The sequence below is a fragment of the Aedes aegypti genome, chromosome 3 (genome assembly GCF_002204515.2).
Source record: "Aedes aegypti strain LVP_AGWG chromosome 3, AaegL5.0 Primary Assembly, whole genome shotgun sequence".
Taxonomy (NCBI): Eukaryota; Metazoa; Arthropoda; class Insecta; order Diptera; family Culicidae; genus Aedes; species Aedes aegypti.
Genome location: NC_035109.1, coordinates 293,658,673 through 293,681,304, shown reverse-complemented (window position 1 = coordinate 293,681,304; position 22,632 = coordinate 293,658,673). Strand labels below are relative to the sequence as shown.

At 38.0% G+C, this 22,632-nt stretch overlaps 1 protein-coding gene across 10 annotated transcripts in view; it reads right to left on the bottom strand.

The window, feature by feature from the left end:
* Window positions 1-22,632, bottom strand: part of LOC5573842 (protein enabled) — a 136,047-nt gene that overhangs the window by 101,338 nt on the left and 12,077 nt on the right. For 8 of the 10 annotated variants that reach the window (XM_021848446.1, XM_021848440.1, XM_021848443.1 and 5 more), the window contains one exon: window positions 6,995-7,680. In XM_021848446.1, coding sequence (XP_021704138.1) covers window positions 6,995-7,002 — 8 coding nt within the window. In that variant the 5' untranslated portion in view covers window positions 7,003-7,680. The remainder of the gene's footprint in view (window positions 1-6,994; window positions 7,681-22,632) is intronic. The other 2 variants (XM_021848442.1, XM_021848441.1) reach the window with 1 other exon arrangement.

Below are 22,632 nucleotides of genomic sequence, written 5' to 3'. Positions count from 1 at the left end.
ACAATTCCACGGTAAACGGCTTTGGATCTGCTCGTTTGATTTACACGCTCGTGAAAAATCGTCGCAACTAGGGTAGATGTACCAATTATGGATATAGTGGATACAAAAAGATACTTATTTTATCGTTCAACTAGAATATAACGGCTTACATTCACTAGAACGATAGAAGAAATTGTTATGGATGATAAAATAGGCTTTATAAGAACATTTCTCGCATAACAATACAAAAGGGCCAATCCTCAGATTGTAAGTTCTAAGAAAATTATGTGTAAATATTGTTCACCATAATCTTCAATTCAATTTTCTCTCTATTCAAATCGATCAATGTGATTTATTGCTCGTTGAGTGCCGATTTACTATAACTACACTTTAATAATCGAATTTATTCTGAAAACTGTCAAAAATGTGAAAAAAACATGAGTTTAAAGCCCAAGTATAATGGAGCAAATATCAAAACAGAAAAGGCAGTTTTCTCGATTTTAATTAATTAATCAAGAAAATTAACAACACACAGCGTTTTATCTTTGCAAAAAAAAGACTGTGTGTTTTTATTTTGTTAGGTTTCTCATTTTTTACGGAGAAAGCTGCTTTTTTTAGTTTTGACATTTGCTATAATTTTACTTGGGCCTTAAATGCCATTTGACCATTCTGGATTATCAACCAAGCATTGGCCTTTTCTATAGACCAACATGATTTTTGTTAGCATGCATTCGCCCAAGGCTTGGTCCGTTCTGTTTACTTCGAATGAACAAGAGAGACTCATTGGCCTCTCACCATGCTAAGGCCAATGACAGTTTGTGAAAGTTCTAGATTATAGGCCCTCTTGATGGAAAGGGTTATGTTTGAGCTACACACACTGTCACCAATGGCTTTTAGGTCGAGATCATTAGTTATGCGAGAAATACTCATTAATTAGAAACATGACAAAGCTCACCACCTCAACGAAGGAAGCGTTTACCCTAGTTTGTACGTTTTCCGATCTGTGCGTGCTTCTGTTGCGGTGGGTGAAAAATGCGTTTTTTTTTCTGTTTTATGCCAAAGAGGAAGTTTGGCATAGATCTGTTTGGATCAAATTGATTATTGTGCAACGGGGCAAAACAAGGTCCGCCGGTTTCGGATCAGAAGAAAGCGTAAAAAAGACAAATAGGCTTGTAATTGTTGGAAGAGTGATTGGCTGCTACATTTTTTGTCCCTGATGTCATCAAAGTTGCAACTGACGTGCGAAATCGGATTTGATAAGATAGAAAAAGAGGTTAGAAAACGATAACAAGTGGCATGTGCCAAGCAGTGAAACATTCATTTTTATATTACTAGGTATCACTCAAAGATAGCAAAAGGGACACTTTCATAGAGGCATCACAAAGAAGTCTCTACAGCTGATAAATAGACAGTGTAATTAGCAGTTGATTGTCTGCAATTCAACAAGAAAATGTAAAGAGAATCAGAAAAATGAGGCTTGGGATTAGCTTCACCATTTTCAATAAACAAATCTCTCATGTTAGCGACCAGTTAGCAACATAATAGGGATTTTAATGTCGAAAAGTATCAAAATATTACTTGAAAGTAACATCGAAACTACCAAAATGTTTACTTAAAAACTTTTAGGAAAAGAAAAACAAATTACCAAGATTGTAACCAAAAAGAAAAAAAATATAACTGCCACAGAGTTATTTTGGGAAAAAGATTTAAATTAATTACCGATTAAATAAAACCGATTCGTCCAGGAATTTACTTCAAGTTTAGGATCACCCCTTAAGAAAACATACAAAAGTGTTTTGTTCATATCTCTGTGATTACACGTCTATTCTCTATGGCTGATTCAAAAAGCAAAATTCAGTTTTCTCTGCATCCAATGCTCAACCAAAATTTGAGATCAATACGACATAAGAACCGTTATACAGTAAGCCCCTCGTGGAATCTTAGGCTGACAAAATCGGGACATTTACGTTGGTCTTGTTTTTTTCAACTTAAGACATTCCGTTTTTGGCAACAAAGTTAAAATTTTCAGTTGCCAAAAACGAAACCGTGCCAAAGTCGGAATCCATTTTTTTAATTTTATTTTTCAATTATTGATTTTAAAAACATCATAGGAATATTATTACAGCATCCTCATGGAACCATATGACATCCAGACTTCGGAACGGTCCACTTCGTAGCAGATTCCTATTGCCCCACTAGGATTGCCTATAGCCCCGTAATGTTAATTGTGACATACGTTCTACATGCTTTTAATCGCTTAAATGTCTTCTAGGACTTTTTTATAAGCTTAATGTACACTATTCATATTTGTAGGTCATGTACAATCAATAATAGCTTAAGTGTCCTTTATTCAATAACCTGATATTTCCTTAAAACTGTAAAAGTTAACCATAATGCGAAGTTTGAGTTGTTAAACAGTCGTGTACCTTGTGGCATTTTTTTTTTTTGAGTTTTGTTCACAGGACCTACTTGAAATTGAAACAAAATGGTACTTGTATATTCGGAATACATATTTTTCCCGGTGTGTTCTACAATTTCCCGGATTTTTCCGGTTTTTTTTCGGCAAATGGAACTCCCGTGTTTTTCCCGGATGAACAACGTCCTCACTGGGACAGAGCCTGCTTCTCAGCTTAGCGTTCTCATGAGCACTTCCACAGTTATTAACTGAGAGCTTACTATGTCAATGACAATTTTTGCATGTGTATATCGTGTGGCAGGTACGAACATACTCTATGCCCTGGGAAGTCGAGAAAATTTCTAACCCGAAAAGATCCTCGACCGGTGGGATTCGAACCCACGACCATCAGCTTGGTCTAGTTGATTAGCTGCGCGTTTTCCGCTACGGCTATCTGGGCCCCTCAACAATACTTAACTGACAAGGACACCACGATGAAAAAAGGCCGTAAAAAGTCAATGAGTAATATTTTTCGTCACTCTTCGCGTCGCCACTTTGCACTGAACCAATAAAAGTTTCTCTTCGTCACCGAGCGCATAATTGCTGACAAAGAGAGTCTGAGCTATGAACTACTAGCCAACAAGGAGTCTTGTATTGGCAATTTGGCAAGCACACTTTTAAGATGTGGTGTAAGTCCTGTTGATAGGCGCGTGCTTCCGATAATCCAAAGTTTATTTTGTTCAACTCCGGGATAGCGCTGATGTTTTTTTTTTTGCGTGTGTCTTTTTGGTCGGCCATTCAATTGGTACCGATAAGTAAGTTGTCTGCCTTCCTATTCAAGCTGAGCGTGTTCAACGAAAACACATGTAGATAGGCAAAGATTTTTCGTCGAGACGAGGAGCTTGGTTGCTGGTAATTGAGCGTTGCGTTGGTTGCACTGATCTGAGGCAGTGACAAAAAATGTACGTCACTTTAAGTCTGTCAAATCCGGCGATTAATAACAACTCTGGAACCGAACTAAGAAATCGTTACTACTTCCAGTATCAAAAATAGCTGTAAAACACATAGAATCAAGCCACAATTGACCATCATTACCGTGAATATCAACATATTTCAGTGAAATTTACAAATTACAAAACGCTCTAGGGACAGGGGGAGGGTAGGCTCATACAAAAATTTAAAAATTTGCGCACAAAAAACGTTACGGAGAGGGGGAGGGTGTCCAAGATTTCAAATTTCAGCGTTACGTAATAAATGGACGCCTCCTAATATCAATTTGAATTAAAGCTTAACCTTACATCGAACATGATGGATTGTCCAAAAATTAAGTCACGTTCTAAAAGAGAGGAGAACATCAGCTGAAAGTGGTGATCCACACAATTTTTTTGAAGCCTCTATATAAGCAGTTGAGGATAGTTGAAAAATATTATTTTGCGTTTCGTAATCTATGAACGTTTTGTTACGGTAAATATTATCATTTGGAAATAGTTTCAATGTGAAACACGGCGAAACAAGACGAGAAAAATTAATAATCTATTCTAAATAGGCGGGCAAATCGGGTGTATTATTTTCTGTTTAAAATCAAGAAAATATAGTTGAGGGTTCAAAAATTGTTTTTGTCGAAATATCTATGAAGTAAGATTAACCTTTACGTACCCGACCTCCGACAAGGCATTTTCAAAGCGCTGACATTTCGTCATTTTCCATTCGATTTTTTCGAAACTATCAATAGTTGACTTTAAAAAAAGTTACAGTTATTTGAAATAAATGGACAATGCTGAATTCGGGACCTTCTCGGATATATTCCGAGTTGTACTGGGGTCACGAGTGTGTCAAATTTTGGATATGTGATTATTTTTTTCACTTATTGTAGTTACAACACCAAAGTTTTTATGTGAAACGCAAGATAATAATCGATTGTCATCATTTAAACATAATTTGAATTAGTAGACCGTTCCGGTACACCGTAGCCGGTTCCGCCAGGGCCCCTTTGGGGACATTTCCCTTTCATGTCTAAAACATACCGTGCGACGTCTCAATCATTATGAATTCGAGAGAACATGTCAGCAAAAGAAGAAATAACTTAAAATCAACTGATGTTGCCACTCCAGAGCTCCGTCCGTGCATCATATCAATTCGGCTGATGCAATCGCAAATTGGCCGCAATCGTCTAAAATTTGTCGAATTGCACTTTGTGATAGTGTATAAAGTGGAAATCTTCTTCCGGCATGTAATAGTTGCTCTTCCACGTTTTAAATTTCGCGTTGAAAATAATCGAGTGCATTTCGTTTCTGCACCTGGGAAAAAATACGTTACAACTTGGATCAAGAGTGTGGTGGGCGTTGACCGGCGCCGCGGCGTAAGATTAAGCAACTTTTTTCCGGAGGCTGAAAGCATTTGGTGAGTCCGTTCCTTTTAAACAGAATACTCGAATTTGTTTTAGACGTAACGGTTTCGTAATCAGATTTTTGCGATTCGGAGTGCGACATGTTTCTGCGGTTTTTGTGCTTACATGGATCCGGGTGTTTTTTTTTTCTCGCTTATTTAAAGTGCGGCAATTTACCCATTTTAACCGGTCGCTTATAGCGGAATGACTATGTATTGTGAGCACTTTGTGTATTTCATGTAAATGATAGTTCCATGTAAACCACCAGAGACGTTTTTTTTTTTTGCTGTTTAGATGACCCTGGAGGGATCAATTCTGCTTTTTACTGGGTAAAAAGTAGATCGTTATTACCGTTGCCGCATAAAAAAAATTAATACGAAAACACATTCTTTATACTGTAAATCAAACATTTTTCCTCTTTTGATTGCCGGCATACAAGAGATTAAATTAAAACCATTAAACAACAACTGATCTGAGTTTATCGCTAGCTTTTCAGGCGAATCCTAGTGACATAATACTCTTCCCAACCTCCAACTCCGTAGCACTTATGAGGTTGTCGCTGAGTCGGAGGCCTTTCGTTAAGTAAGTGCTACATCAACATTTCCTTCCCCAATCCCAAGTTACGGTAAAGATGGGCGTCGCCGGGAATAGCAATATTCATGATTTTGGTATTCTTGTTTAAGATTATATCAAGGTTTATTCCCTAGTCTTGTTCCTAAAGGCATTCTAGATGAGTTTATCAAAAGAAAAAAACATAAATATTGTTAGTATTCAATCTACGAAGTATACCGTAACTACGTTAACGCTAACGCCAAAGTATTGGGAAGATGATCCTGTGATCGTGACCAGGAATGGTGAAAGATTTGTCTTGGTATACCAAAATTGACCATATCATCCATTCAACGAATATCTCAAGACCCTGATGAGCTAGAAGGTTAGCGTCTTCGGCAAAGTAGTTCAGCAGATCTAGAGCTATCTGGTAGTGACAAATCTGATTGGGAATTGAACCAATAGATGGCGCTAGTTTTTCCTCAATTTTCTATATCTCTAGATCTTGATAAGCAAATCGGACTATCGGGCAGTGACATATCTGATAGGTGATAGGTTGATAGGTTGCGCTACCTGGCACCCTCATTAATTTGAACTCATGCAAACCATCTGAATAATTTTTAATTGGAACTTTTAGTCATCCTAAAACCGTGTTTCTTGTTACCTCTTTGCCTGTTTTGTTTTTATTCTGCGTTTCGTTTCACGACGTTTTATTTCACTTTACTCCGTTCCACGAGTTAATTGACGTTTGAACCATTTTCAATTTAAACGATGTGCAAATTAGCGGGGTGCAAATTAAAAAGTAGTCAAACAAACGGGGATAGACGGTAATAACAAATTTTCTTAAATCTTTTATATTTTTAGATATCAATGAGCTTAAAGGTTGGTGTCTTCGGCAAAGTTGTTCAGCAAATCAAAGGCTATCTGTCAGTGACAAATCTGATTTAGAATTTATATATTGGATGGCGTTTTTCTGTATCTTCAGATCCTGATAAGCTAGAAGGTTAGTGTCTGTGGCGAAGATAGATAGATAGATTGCTATCTTTATGTATGAAATTTGCAGCCTGGGCTGGCTCATCTCTTGCTTCTACAAAGCTGAACTTCTGAACAAGGACTATCTGGTAGTAATACATCTTATCGGGCATTCATTGCATTTGAAAAGGGTACAAGTATTTTTAAAAATGATTTGCTATCAGCTTTGAGAATTGTGTACATTTCATGTTAATGCTACTGAATGATATCTGCACAACTAGTGTAGGTGTACCAGTTATGGACATAATGGTTCCCTAATTTGCCATACGTGATAAATTCATTTTCTTCAATTTTTTTTTCATTCTGTGTGTTTAAGCAGTTTGACATTAAATATATCTTAATGCTGAAACATTTAAAAATGTTCAAAATGTGAAAGTTTTCGAGAAGACACGTATGGCCAAATAGGGAACCACTATGGCCATAACTGGTACACTTTACCTATTCCAAGAGCTACTTTGAAATACTTTTCTTAAATCAAACCATAATTAAGCTCATGAAGTGCTCGCAAGGAATAATTCCTCATTATTTCCCTCCTTTCGACCGGACAAAAGTTATGAAGTGCTGCAAGCCATCCCACATGACGGTAAAAACAAGCTTTGCATAATTATTATTACCTATACAGAATCGTAAAAGACACCGACTCAGAAACTTACCACATCATTCTCGTATCGCAGCAGCAGTAGCGTCGCCGTGTTCCGAAAACACAGAACCGTCTGTGTCTGTCTGTGTGTTATTGCTGCTTCCGTATGTGCCAAACCAAAGACCAGCACTTTGTACGCGACAATATTTTTTCCCAAAACAGCACACACCGTTCGAAGTCGTTTTCCAAATTGGGCACTCGGGCTCTTCTTCCCCCCTCCTCACACACGCCCTTCTTCTTCTATTGTCACACTTTGATTGTTTGATTTCGGAACACACAATTTCCTGAACCCGATTCTACGCTGTGGGGCCAGTGGTTGGGGGGCCCAATTCGATTTCGGTTTTGACAGGATAGGATTCTCTCGGAAAATTACGAGGATATCTCTCCGATTGTTGTTGTTTTTACTAGCTGGATAGGGATAGTCGTTGTTGTCCTCCTAGAGAACCGAGAGACCACCTTTTTGCAGCTCAACACGAGAGAATCGTGAATCGTGAGAGCGATACTCTTCACGGTAGAATCGGCAGGGCGGAGGCCGGATTGTTGTATTTAGCACCTCTGTTTTCGTGTCGAGTTCCGAGTTGAGGGAGGATTTTTGCTCCTTTTTTTGTTTCTGCTGGTTCGGTTCACAATTGACACACGTTGGAAGCGCACTGAGAGCTCCCTTCGAAATCCCTTTGTGTATGAATCGGCTCTACCCTGCTATTAAGGACGAAAGTGTTGGTGAACGGAATACGGACCAAAGAGGAGATTATTTAGTAGCGTAGCTAGGGGGTTGCGGTCTGCACCGAAGCAAGGATTCCTAGGGCCCTTAAAATTGACCTAAGGATTCTGGACAAACGTTAGAAAAGGGCACATGGACATTGGTAAACAAAGGCTTTGCAAGGCGCTGTTAAGCGCAATTCAAGTCGATCACGCTCGATCTCTGGCACCACTAAGTGCAAGCACTAATCTTCTTAATAGTGGTGTTAGTTTACGTGGGCGGGCTAAAATGGGCTGAACAGCAACGTTTATGAAAAAGGCTCAAGATCTCTTTAGCTTTTCTCTAATGTTAGTCCAGAATTTCACTTAGGGGCCGTTCATTAATTACGTAAGGAGTTATAGGAGGAGGGGGGGATTGGAATTTCTTACGCGCCATACAATTCATTTTTTCTTTTCATACAAAAAATCTTGCCATGGGGGAAGGAGGGATAAAAAATAAAAAAAAATGTCTTACGTAATTAATTAATGGACAGCCCCTCACCGTATTTGATAACAAGGCATACATTTTATGTCACCATATCAGGGAATTTTATTTTTCTTATCATTATAATTAGGGTGTTTTATGTATTTTGAACAGAGCGTTACGTGTATATTATTTGACCACTTCCATTTGGTTTTGGTTTTGGTCTGTCCAGAATACTTTGATCACCCTACCAATAGTTTTTTCTAAACTATTATGCCGATAAAGACATAACTGCCTCATATAGAAAAAGAAGGCATTAAGAAAATAGCACTTTAAGTTCAGAGTTTGTCTTCTCATACAAATGTTAATTATTTTCTAGAACATTTCTGCAGGTCATATATATTTGGTACTACCACATAGATTATTCATTATACTTTTATTATTCAGCAAAAACACGTGAACATAATTCATGTTTAGCAGTTGCTATTTTTTAGAAATTTTAATTCATTATACCGCGTAAAAAAACTTGTAAAAATACTTCAGTATATTTCTACGTGTTCATGTTGCTATGGACTGATGCACGAGTTCACCATCTGACGTTTGAGCGGTGCCGTGTTATTTAGGTGACCATGGAAACCAGTGAATTCGGCACCGCTTAAAAGTCAAATTGGTCCATTGTTTATACTAGATGAATTTGGTTATCTTTGCCAAGACCAGCAAACTTCACGATTTTTCAAATACACATACAAAAGCGTTCCTATACCTAATATTGAAAAACCCTACAAATCTAAGTTATTTTTTCAATAGAAAGCCTTTTTTTTATTATGGCGGGGTTGGTGGTCTAATGGCTACCGCTTCTGCTTCATAAGCAGAACGTCATGGGTTCAATCTCAGGCCCGTCTATCACAGTTGATCTATTTGTTAGAATTTGTAGAACAAGGGCCGGACAAAAAACAGGGTGTCCATTCAAAATCAGTTTTCAAATTCCCGGATTTTTCCCGGATGTCCAAGAACTTAAAAAACAGATTACAAAAAGATCCTGCGACTCGATATCATGGCTGTTACAACAGTCGCGAATTTCGCCAGACCAGGCGCAAACATCACGAATGACTGAAATTCTGTCGCGAAAATCGCGGATTTCCTAAATCATGCCACAAAAATCGTCAATAAATTGTTTTGACACAAGTTGTGCAGTTCATGATTAGGAATTTGTATTTAAAAATGTAAACTCTCGTCATCTCATTGAGTGCTGTAAAGTGCAATTTATAGTTTAGTCACGATGGCCCAGTTTTGCAGAAAATAGCGTTTTTTTCGTTCAAAATCAAGAAAGTTAACTTGAAAGAAAATGCATTCACTATATTCAATTCTTCAACTGAAACACAGTGAACACAATTTCATCGTATAAGTTCAGTTTTAAACTGAAAAACTGTTTGTGAAGTATCGATGATGGGAATAATTACGATGACGGATTCTTGAAAGTAAAAAATGTGGTGTAGGAAAATATAAAAAAGCAATAACATTTCATCTGTAATTCGACATTTAACAAAAAGCATTGAAGAATATAAAATCTGAAGGCTTTTGCTAAGATGGTTAGGATTCATTGTGTATCTAGATATAGGGGTCTATTTTGTAAATCGAGCAGATTCATGTGACTCGTCTGTAATCAATGTCGATCAAAGTAAGCAGGCATATTTCAGATGTCACACGTCGACTCCCATAGTAATCCAGTCACATAGAGTGACAACCGTCGAGAAACTCGAGTGACAGAGCCATGTCGAGCGATTTTTTTGGTCGACAGTGACTCCAGTCGAGTCATTTTGATCGACTCGACTTATAAAATAGGGCCCATAATATCGAAAAAATGTCAGTTTAACAATTTGCTACCATTCTGAAAATGCACAATCCGAAAGCTTATAATTGAAAAGTCGATAACGGTGGCGGCCACGTTCTTACGGTTATCGGGGAAGGGAAAGAATGTTAGACAACCATTGTTACTAGAGACCGAGTATACCTCTGCATATCCACAGTTTCCGTGGAAAGGATATTGGGTTAGTGGGATAAGGAAAGGATCTGCGAGTCAAAATATTCACGCGTCTTTTTTAAACGTCGAAACAGCTTTAAATGTATAATGCAATGTACTGTATATTGGTCAATTACTGTCGGACTAATGAAATGTTACCGTAATCCGGGTCATTTGGCGGATTTGGTCGGTATCAAAAAGCAATATCTTTTAAGGATGCTTTACACGTGCCAAGATTTCAAACAGTTGTAGTTTTATAAGGATAGTTTTGCACAGAAATATTAACAGTTTTTTTTCGGTGTAAGCAATACTGTTGGAAAAGTCAGTGCTAAACAATCCGCTGGTGCTAAGTTTATATGCAAAATTTGAGTATATGAATTTTGAACCGTTTATTTTCGGAAAACGTGCCTATTACAAGGTAAATAAACTACATTTAGGTATATTATTCTAATTTCCAAAGTTAAACTTCACAATAAAATGATCAAATGCAAAAGCTGTATGATTTTTTAACGTCATTTTCTGCATTAGGGGACCCACATTTAGTAGATGGAGAAATTTATTATTCTTATTTTTACTTTATTATATGAAAATCAATTTCACCCCGGTGGACCATTTCCAATTATTAATTTTCAAGCTAGGTTTATGATACATTATTATTTCCTAAAAAAATAGTTACATGCACTGATAGAGATCAACGAAGTACTGGTATTGCCGAAATTAAGTTGACAATATCTCAGTTCCTAAGGATAATATAACAGAAAGATATAGTGATTAATTTGCCCCTGGATTACGGTACTAAGAAAAGTGCATCAAAGAACACAGAAATTTGTTAAAACAATTAAGTTTACACAACAATGTTAAAATATGTTTTACGAAAAATCGATTGAGTATTGTGACATGAAGATTTCGATGAGAATTTGATTTTTTTTTTTCTGCTTTCAGTCGCGGATCGAATTTCAGAAGTCGCGGTTTTCGCGGATAACATTTTGAAGTTTTTGTAATAGCTCTGTATTTTCGGTTAAAATTTTCAGAGTTTTAGATCAAAAGATATAATATATTTGTTGAAATATCTAAAAGATCGTGACCCCCTCGATTAGGGTCTTAAAGCCCTGTCCTAATTTTAGTACCAAACGCTAAGACTTAGACACAGAAACACTTAGACAGAAACACATGTTTACTAAATATTTAAATGGTTTTCGTTTTTTGGTACGTCCAAAAAGCATTTTTTACGGTTTTTGAGATTTTGTCAGACCCCTTGGTTTAAACTTAAATTTTGGGTATATTTTGTTTACCGTGTCCCTTCCGAAATGTCAGATAGGAACAACCCTAGTGTTAAAATTCTCAGCTAAAAGCCCTGTGGCGTTTTTTTGACAAAGTGATCGTCAAACATGATCAAAAGTGTCAAGGTTCATATTTGGAATTATTTTTAAAATTAAAGTTTAAATATGTCATATCCAGGGTTCTGAATTTTCGTATCAATGATGCGAAATCTACGATTTTTCGCACGTAAGGAGAATGCTTTGTTCGCTTCCTCACGTGAACATCTTTTATCGCTCACACTAATTTTCCCTGGAGCTACGATGGTGGATAACCGAAAATCACTCCACTCCGGGGATAATATATTTTTCACTCCATCATATTTTCGCTCACCATCTGCTCTCGAGAATTATCACTATAGGGATAAACAAAAACTAGTGCCGGCAACGGGATTCGAACCTAGAACATTGCTAAAAACAACCGCGATGCGTGCACGCTAACCATGCTACCACACCAACTTGACGAAAGGAGTGGTTAATTTGGTGCATAAAAGCAACTGCTGCTTGTGGCGATGCAGAGAAAGAGAAAACAAACTTCTCACAGCTGCGGAAATGTGCAATTATCTATTTTCGCTTTCGGACGGATAAAATCGCAAGGCAGCTAATCGCTGAAAATTGCTGTGAGGGATAAATCCATTATCGTGAGAGTGAGTAAGAATTCGGAAGCCTGGTTATATCCGTTATTTGAGCTTGAAAAATTGCTAAAATAATCGCAAGAACATGCTCTTTCGTATTATTTAATAAGAACAAGAATTCATTAAACATTTTAGGACCCAATTCATAGGAAGTTCAGAGAAATTTTGGAATTATATAAACAAATAGCCAACCCATTTCCTTCTAAGAATGCCTTAGGAATTATGCGTTAGACATGGCTTGTTCATGGAGAAATTGTTGATCTGATGAAACTCATGTTGAATCCAAGAAAAAAAAAATACAGAGATGGTATTTCCAATTGTTCTCCTATGAAACTGGCTGAAACTTTTGACATAAATCCAAGATTGCAATTTCCAAGTAATCTTCAAAAGATTTGATCAAGATATCAAGAATCTTGTCAAAAACATAACGAAATTCTGGTCAAGAATACCTAGAGGCCCTCGTTATTGTTTTATTCATCGAAGATCTAGTTACGAAATTTGTTTTGTATGATTGAAAGAATTCGCTGTCAATCTGCAGAAATCTACACAAAATCTCGTCGGAGGCCTCATAATAACTTTGTAATTGATCAAAGACTAGTCAAATTAGTAATCCTGACAAGGCTTCATCAAGAATCAGTATTATCAACAACCCTAGAAATCCGCCAAAGGGAACTCTTAATGAATCTGTCCAGGATTTCAGAAGATCTCCCAATAAATGCAAACTTTTTTTGCTTAGCATTTTGCCAACCTTCAAAAATCTACTAAGAATTTCAAGCAAAATCAGCCTAGGATCTTTTCTAGAATCCACTAAAAATCTTATTAGCAATTTACTAATACTTCAGTGATCTCTCAGAAAGAACTTTCAAATACTGGTCAATTATCGGTTCGATTCCAGTAAATATCTCATTAAATATTTACCAAGAACTAAAATGGAAATCTAACACTCATCTCGAAAAGCACCTTGCCAAAAATCTTTAAGTACCCTTCTAGAAATGTTTCAAAGATCCTACTTACCAAAAATTATTCATAATGTGAAGTACCAATAACAGACGACTTAAAATTTAAACAAACCGGTAGTTTTATGTTTGAAATACATATTTTCCCGGGGTGTTCTCCAAATTCCCGGGTATTTCCCGTATTTTTCCCGGTCATTTGTAATTCCCGGGTTTTTCCCGGTTTTCCCGGATTTCCCGGATGGATGGACACCCTGAAAAAAAATCGTTAGCATACGTTCCCATTTTTTTTATCATATATCGAGAAACAAGAAGATTTAAAAATTAATGTATAACCATTTTTTTTATTAGTATCATTTCAAACATTACATTCATTTCTTATATCTAGGTGTTCTGTGTTATTAGACAACACTATCATCCTAATTTGATAAAACAAATTTAAGATTTTATTAACATTTTGTTTACAACATATTACATTGCATTTGCCGTAGGCTGTTCAGATTTTGTACAGGTGAGTTGATTTCACCTGCTTATAAGAGAAAACAAAACTCGTTTTCAATTTACTTAACCTAACTTAACCTAAATATATAACGCATTAATCGTGGCAATAGAAGATTGTAATGATTTTTGCCTGAAATCATTAATTATTTTATTTGAAATTTGTTCCACTGTTTCAACATTGGATATTCTATGTAACTCATTGGTACTATACCAGGAAGGAAGCTTCAGAATCATTTTCAAAATATTATTTTGAATTCTCTGCAGAGCTTTCTTCCTGGTATTACAACAGCTAGTCCATATTGGAACAGCATACAACATGGCTGGCCTGACATTAAAACAATTTTGATAAATAAGTAGAGGCCATCCTTGTGCTTCAATTCCTGAAGATTTTCTATCGTGGCTTTTCCAACTTTTACTTCAAGTTTAAGGAAAGCTTTTTCAAAGAAGTTTAAGCCCTTCAAGATTTTATCCGATAATTGTTCCATCGATTTCCTTAGTATATGCAGCAAGATTGACGTTTAGAACATTTTCAAAACATCTTTGTGAGTTCTTCTAGAGTAACAACTGGAGAATTCGGTTGAAGGAGTAGTAAAAAAATACCTGAAGGAACTCTTTGAAAAAAAAAAACAGGATAATCCCTGAGGAAATTACTTGAATTAGTATCGTTGGAATGCTGCTGGAGAAAATTCTGGAGAGAATCCTCCAAGCGTCCTGGCCGAATTTCTTGAAGAATTGATAGAGAAATCCGTAGAAGAATTTCTAGAAAGATTTCTGTATGCGTCCCTGAGAGTATTCCAGAGATTATCTCAATCTCTGGATAAATCACAAGCAGATTTCTTGAAATTTTGCCTCGAGACATGTGAGACAAAATTCTTGAAAACCTGCTGAATAGCCGCGTTATAGTCTTTGAATTCTTCTCTGGAATCTGTAGATTTTTGCATCTGGATTCACTGTAATCAGAATAAGGAAAAGGGAGACTTTGAAGAGATCTTATATTAAAAATATAGGCTTTTCAAAGTGTGCATTACAATAAAGATCAAGTCTCTACGCCAATTTCTTCAACTCAAAACTTTTAAGAAAATATGTATGTTCAACAATTTGAATATTAAAACATGAACAATAATCTTAATTTGAATTGAGGTACCAATAAGAAGGGAATTTTCAAATAAATTTTGTTGTTGACAAATAAGCCCCAAAAACAGTTAATTTAACATGTAAACATATAAAATCTACAAAATATATAAAATATTAAAGACAACATTATTAACATTATATTAAATTTAAATATGTTTTATATATATTTAAATATGTTATGGGATTTAAAGCATTTTTTGAACGTTATAAAATAGTTTGACTTCTGATAATGGAAACCTTATAAAAAAAACATAAATAAATATCTAGTCTACTTTAAAGTATCAAAATGTTTCTTTTTCCTGGAAAAAAGGGCCCCTACAAGACAATGGCCCCCAGGCCCCCCCATTCGTAAATCCGGCTCTGGTTAATCCCAAACATTCATCCGGTTGGTTCATTGTGTAAGTGCAGCTGATCTGGCAATATTGGAGTAGCAACTACGGGCGACCAAACATGCTTAAGGTGAAGATGAATCGAAGCCAAACCTCAAATTTTCAAGAGCACAAATCTGGAGAACGGGTGTTCGTTTGAGCTGAAAACTTAATCGATTGGTCACCACCAGCGAGTGACCAATCGATTAAGTTTTCAGCTTAAACGGATATTCGGTTCTCCAGATTCGTGCTCTTGAAAATTTGAGGTTTGGCTTCGATTCATCTTCACCTTAAGCTCAGGAGTTCTTTATGATTTTAACTGAGAATTTCTCTAATTCACACGACTCACAAGTGTTATATTTTTGTAACTGAGTGCTCGAAATCATGGATCGAATGCTCGAAAATCATGACTCGCGCATCCATTTCTGATCTGTTTCTAGTTTCAGTCAACCCGATAAAATGAAACAGAAAAAAGGCTGGAGTGTGATTCGAACTTTCTGATTGAGGGCCACGTACTTCACCAGACTACCAATTTATCGTGTTGAATTATGGGTGATCGATGCGAATGAGTTAAGTTTATAAAGAATCATGATTATGACTCCAGGAAACATGGTTTGACGTCCTGATATCACGACCTAACCAATTTATAAATTTCATGACTTGTAAATCATGACGTGGGAGTCAGATTTTTATCCATGTAAAGCAACCTCTGATGAAATTGTACGTTAAGTCACCCTTGACAAACAGTGATTTCTAGAAGAAGGAAATTTAAAATTTATTAGAAAAAAATTGCTTTGCCAAAGTGATAAAAAAACGACTCAATCGAATCTTTGTATAATATTCTGCAGGATTTTGTGAAGGAGCTCCTCCAAAAACATTAGACTTCCCTAAATAATTGCTGTAGTGTTAACTGGTGTGGTTGAACTTTTGAAGATTCTCTGGAGGTATTATTGACAAATTTATTGATAAATGTTAGGAAGCAGCTGTAATCTTAAGATGAAACGCTGGATAAGTTCTGGAAAACATTCTAGACTCATTAATGAAACACAGGTCGAACCTTTGAAAAGTTCTTAATAGATTTTCTCGATTACCCTGTCGAGGAATTTTGGAGGATATTTTTTGGAGTAACCGTGGATGAAATGGCGTAGAAATTATTGTCGGGTTTCCTGGAAAAAAAATAACCATTGATGAATTTTGTCCAAAATACTTGAATTAACTTTTGCTGGTTCCCTTGGAAGAAACTTTGGAAGACCTCATAGAGTAACAACTGGAGAATTCGGTTGTTTAGAGGAAAAATATCCTTGGAGAAACCATTGGTAAAATTCCTGAGACTTTTTCTCAGAAAATCTGAGATTTTTTTTGAAGAATCAGTTGGTCTCGTAACAGTCTCTGAAGGTTTCTCTGGAGCAGAGCCAAATAGATACATAGTAGTCGGGTTCAGAATGGGTACCACTGCTAGTACTGCATTTGATCCCTTGGTACTGCAAAAGGTACTCAAGTTTGACAGATCTCAGTACACTTTCCACGGCATTCTAGATGTTGCTCTATTACCTCAGGTGCCATAAACTTTACGGGCAACGGCAGGAAACATGGAGGTCTTTATTACGTCTTTGTCTCCTGTAGAATTTCGCACAATAATTCATTGCAAGACGGATGAGCACCATTTTGGATAAAATAGAGACTTAGAGCAGGGCTGCGCAACGTTTGAAGGCTCTTCTCATATATAACTATTTATTTAAAGTTAGAGCATGCATAGGATCATTCCCAGAACTAATATTTAAGGTAATCATTATCATAATCAAAATTAAGATTCAAGGTACAGTCAAACTTTCATTGGTCGATATCTGAAGAGACCATCGACTCATGGAAAAATCGTGTAATGAATCAGAAATGCTTGAAATCTGGATGTTAGTATGGTTCTATGAGTCGATATCGAGTCAATGAACATCGATTCATGAAGGTTTCACTGTGACAATTTAATGTGATTCATTACGTTAGTTTTCAATTCTTCTAAATTTACTTCATTTCGTGCAACATTCGAAATGGGGGGGACTTCATTTGGCATAATAATTGTAAAGTGAGTTGAGGAAAAGCTTTTGTGGATACTACCCACTTTGCTATAACCGCAACTTGATGGTTTGTGGGCATCATTGAAAATCTGGCAATGCTGCTATGTTTTTGGCATTATCATTGTTAACATTTTCGTATGTGATTTTTCCTTCTTTTGACCATAGGCTGTTCTTTCTAATTACGTTGTTAAACTAGTGGTTTGCATTGTAACTGCTAACAGTTTCATTGACAATTTTACCTTTTGAACACGGGTCGTTCTTTTAAGTAGCACTTTTTTTCAAATTGACTTTGTTTTATGCCAAATGACCATTATGCAAAATTACCTTTAGGGCAAATAACTATGTCAAATGGGGTAACCCCATTCGAAATTATAAAACTTTCAATTTTGATGATAAATACTTGAAAATTTGACAGCACTCTTCTTTGAAGTTAATAGTTAAATTTATTTTACAAACAAGTCAAGCTGGCGAGAGTCAATTTTGAGTTTATAATAAAAATTCATACTTTCTAAAAATAATAATAATTTTATTAGGATTGCAAGAACACCTTCAATATATAATAGGTAAAACTGATCTTATTAAAATAAATTAGTCGAAAAGAATACCACCGCAAAGGCTTGTTTCTTACTATATCCTATAAAATTTCCAAATAATGGTGAATTGAATTGTGGCAAGATTCGGAGTAGGATTATTATAACATATTTGACATGTTTCTAAAACAAAAGCATAGCAAGATTTTTATAGTTCCTGAATTGAACACAACTGCTTCGCAAAATCATTATATGATACTCAGCACAATTCTTACTGAATTCTTAGTAGGATGCTCAAAAACATTTATCTTGCCAATTTTTCCTTACGGAATTTTGGTTTTCTTATTCGTTTAAAAAACGTTGGAATTATTATTTCTGAAAAATAGCCCCCAGTTTACAAAGATTGGGCAGTCCGTCTTTAGAGACCTTTCATCAAAAATAGGGATCAATTTTCAAAAAACGAGAATTTTTGTGGGAAACGTTAGGAACTACCTACTGTTTTGACGAGAGTTGATAGCATGCAAAATTTAAGCGATGTACACGGTAAAAATGTTAAAAAGGGGATTCATTTTAAAAGAGTTTTAGAAGAAAGGTCGTGATTCTTCTTAATTAACTTTCTTAAAACCGTATGAAAGTTACTTACGTCGATTTGAAAAAGTAATCGAGATTTGATTTTAAATTTTTCTATGTTTTATTAAAAATAATTTAAGGCTGTTTAAGGTGGCAAACATGAGCTAATTAATTATTTTATTATCACATATAGAAAAATAAGTAGATGTAGCATTTCGACCTCAACTGTAAGGCCGTCTTCAGTGTCGTGTACTAGACTCGTCTTTACACGACACTGAACACGGCCTTACAGTTGAGGTCGAAATACGCGTATCTGTCAAAAGGTACAAACTATAGTGGAATAAAATGGTATAGTACAAATACGGTTTTTCATCTACTTACAGCTCGAAGATTTATTATACAGAAAAATGCTTTTTGACTGTCGTGCTTTAATATGTTCTCGTACTATAGTACACAGATAACATCCATCTCATTTCATTTCATTTATTTAGTTAACATCTACACAGATAACACTGAATCAACAATTTCACGCCACAATACTCGGTTCGTGGCCGCATCTCTCCATCCTCGGTTCTGCCCCACGCTCGCCAAATCGATACGCACTTGATCCGCCCACCTAGCTCGCTGCGCTCCACGCCTTCTTGTACCAACCGGATCCGAAGCGAATACCATCTTTGCAGGGTTGCTGTCCGGCATTCTTGCAACATGCCCTGAACATCGTATCATTCCAGCTTTGGCCACCTTCTGGATACTGGGTTCGCCATAGAGTTGAGCGAGCTCGTGGTTCATCCTTCGCCGCCACACGCCGTTCTCCTGCACGCCGCCGAAGATCGTCCTTAGCACTCGGCGTTCGAAAACCCCAAGAGCTTGCAAGTCCTCCTCGAGCATAGTCCACGCCTCATGCCCATAGAGGACTACCGGTCTTATGAGCGTTTTGTACATCGTGCATTTGGTGCGGGGGTGAATCTTTCTTGACCGCAGTTTCTTCTGGAGCTCATAGTAGGCACGACTTCCGCTGATGATGCGCCTGCGTATTTCCCGACTAACATTGTTGTCAGCCGTCAACAAGGATCCGAGGTAGACGAACTTGTCCACCACCTCGAAGGTATCTTCGTCTATCGTAACACTGCTACCTAGGCGGGTCCTGTCGCGCTCAGTTCCGCCAACCAGCATGTACTTTGTTTTCGACGCATTCACCATTAGCCCGACTCTTGTTGCTTCGCGTTTCAGGCGGGTGAACAAATCTGCCACCGTTTCAAATTTTCTCCCAATAATATCCATGTCGTCCGCGAAGCAAACAAATTGTCCGAATCTCGTGAAAATCGTGCCTCGACTGTTAAGTCCGGCTCTCCGCATGACACCTTCAAGCGCAATATTGAACAACAGGCACGAAAGTCCGTCGCCCTGTCGTAGTCCCCGCCGAGACTCGAACGAACTGGAGTGTTCGCCCGAGATCTTCACGCAGTTTTGCACACCGTCCATCGTTGCTCTGATCAATCTTGTGAGCTTCCCGGGAAAGCTGTTCTCGTCCATGATTTTCCATAGCTCTATGCGGTCGATACTATCGTATGCCGCCTTGAAATCGATGAACAAATGGTGCGTAGGGACCTGGTACTCACGGCATTTCTGGAGGATTTGCCGCACGGAAAAGATCTGGTCCGTTGTCGAGCGGCCGTCGATGAAACCTGCTTGATAACTTCCCACGAACTCGTTTGCTATAGGTGATAGACGACGGAAGAGAATCTGGGATAGCACTTTATAGGCGGCGTTTAGGATGGTGATTGCACGATAATTTTCACACTCCAGTTTGTCGCCCTTTTTGTAGATAGGGCATATAACGCCTTGCTTCCACTCCTACGGTAGCTGTCCCGTTTCCCAGATTCTGACTATCAGCCGATGCAGACAAGCGGCCAACCTGTCCGGGCCCATCTTGATGAGTTCGGCTCCGATACCATCCTTGCCAGCGGCTTTGTCGTTCTTGAGCTGTTGAATGGCATCCTTAACTTCCCCCATCGTGGGAGCTGTTTGATTTCCGCTGTCCGCTGTGCTGACGTAGCCATCGCCTTCGTTGTCCTGACCTTCTGTGCCAGTGTTCTCTGCGCCATTCAGGTGTTCATCGTAGTGCTGCTTCCACCTTTCGATCACCTCGCGTCCGTCCGTCAAGATGCTCCCATCCTTGTCCCGGCACATCTCAGCTCGCGGCACGAAGCCTTTGCGGGATGTGTTGAGCTTCTGATACAACTTCCGCGTTTCTTGAGAACGGTACAGCAACTCCATCTCTTGGCATTCCACCTCTTCCAGGCGGCGCTTTTTGTCCCGGAATAGGCGGGTTTGCTGTTTCCAGTCTGTATCGTTCCACGTTTTGCCGCGTACCATGCTGCAGCATTGCAGCCCGCGCTGCATTCTTCTCCTCTAAAACCTCCTGGCACTCCTGGTCGAACCAATCGATTCTTGAGCTCCGATCCACATATCCGACAACGCTTTCGGCAGCGTCGTTAATGGCTGCTTTGACTGTCTTCCAGCAGTCATCAGAGGGGCCCTATCGAGCTCGCCCTCATCCGGCAACGCTGCCTCAAGATGCTGCGCGTACGCATTGGCGACATCCGGTTGTTTCAGCCGCTCGAGATTGTACCGGGGCGGGCGTCGGTACCGTACATTGTTGATGACGGATAGTTTTGGGCGCAGTTTCACCATCATCAGGTAGTGGTCGGAGTCAATGTTGGCGCCACGATAGGTTCTGACGTCGGTTATGTCGGAGAAGTGCCGTCCATCGATTAAAACGTGGTCGATTTGCGATTCTGTCTGCTGAGGTGATCTCCAGGTGTACCGATACGGGAGGCTGTGCTGGAAATAGGTGCTACGAATGGCCATGTTCTTGGAGGCGGCAAAATCTATCAGTCGTAGGCCGTTCTCGTTCGTCAGCCGGTGGGCGCTGAACTTTCCAATCGTCGGTCTGAACTCCTCCTCCTGGCCAACCTGAGCGTTCAAATCTCCTATGTTGATCTTGACGTCGTGGCTTGGGCAGCGGTCGTACTCGCGTTCGAGCTGCGCGTAAAATACGTCCTTGTCATCATCAGTGCTTCTGGAGTGTGGGCTATGCACGTTGATTATGCTGAAGTTAAAGAATCGGCCTTTGATTCTTAACTTGCACATTCGTTCATTGATCGGCCATCACCCGATCACGCGCCTTTGCATATCACCCATCACTATGAAAGCTGTTCCCAGCTCGCGTGTGTTGCCGCAGCTCTGGTAGATGGTATGATTACCTCTAAACGTTCGCACCAATGCTCCTGTCCAGCACACCTCCTGCAGCGCTACGATGTCGAAACTGCGGGTCTTCAGTACATCGGAGAGTATGCGAGTACTTCCAATGAAGTTGAGAGATTTGCAGTTCCACGTACCGAGCTTCCAATCGCTAGTCCATTTTCGTCGCTGTGGTCTTTGCCGATTGTCCATTGAACATTTATCACATTTAAATTTTTTCCTGCAAATGTTTTGTCTTGCCTGTAGTGCAACAAGTTTTGTAGAATGTCGAACAATCGATTTTTGACTGAATTTGAAATGCGTTCCGTCAATTGTGATGATAAGCAAAATTTATCACTTCGCAGTTATGGTTGCTATTTTAGGAAATGTACTATTGATTATTATTGAACTAATTTACATTGAATTACTATTTGAAATCAGCAAGAAAGTGCAGAACATCCTTATTGAAAACCAATGGATTAATATTAGATTTGTTCTGCGTTTAGAATGCAGCATTGCGAGATAGCATCAATCAGGATAATTTTGATATAATTGTAACAGGGTTTGTTATATTTTAGTTTAATTTGGTACAAATTTTGTTTAAAATAACTAACGGTACATGTTTGTGATATAAAAAAAATATATATATCATGGGAGCACATTCTGTTATAATCTTGTTTCTTCCGTCTGGTCGGGTTATCACATAAGCTGAAACAAAGCTAAGTTATTTACAATATATCCAATCACTTCATTGAATCGTGTTAATGTTACAAGTGTAATTTGCCACCTATTCAAATATCTTATCTAGATAAACACAAATAAGCCATAAAACTTTTGAATCCCCAAATGATCGATTGAGTTTTGTCCAGATAATAAAACCACAGAATCTTATCAGAAATTATCTGGCAATCAAAACCCCGGTGAATCGAACACTTGTATAATCGAGTCCGACCTGTACAACATTTGAATTTGGTATTTTTGATATATGATGAAGTGTTTGAATTTCATTCGAAAACGTTCAAATTTTCTAATTGCAGTAGCGACTGAGCGACTTAGCAACTTTAGACCTTCTTTAGAGACCAAACAGGAATAAAGAAACGAAACCTAACACAGGAGCCAGGTGAGTTTGTTTCCTCATGAAATCGGATCA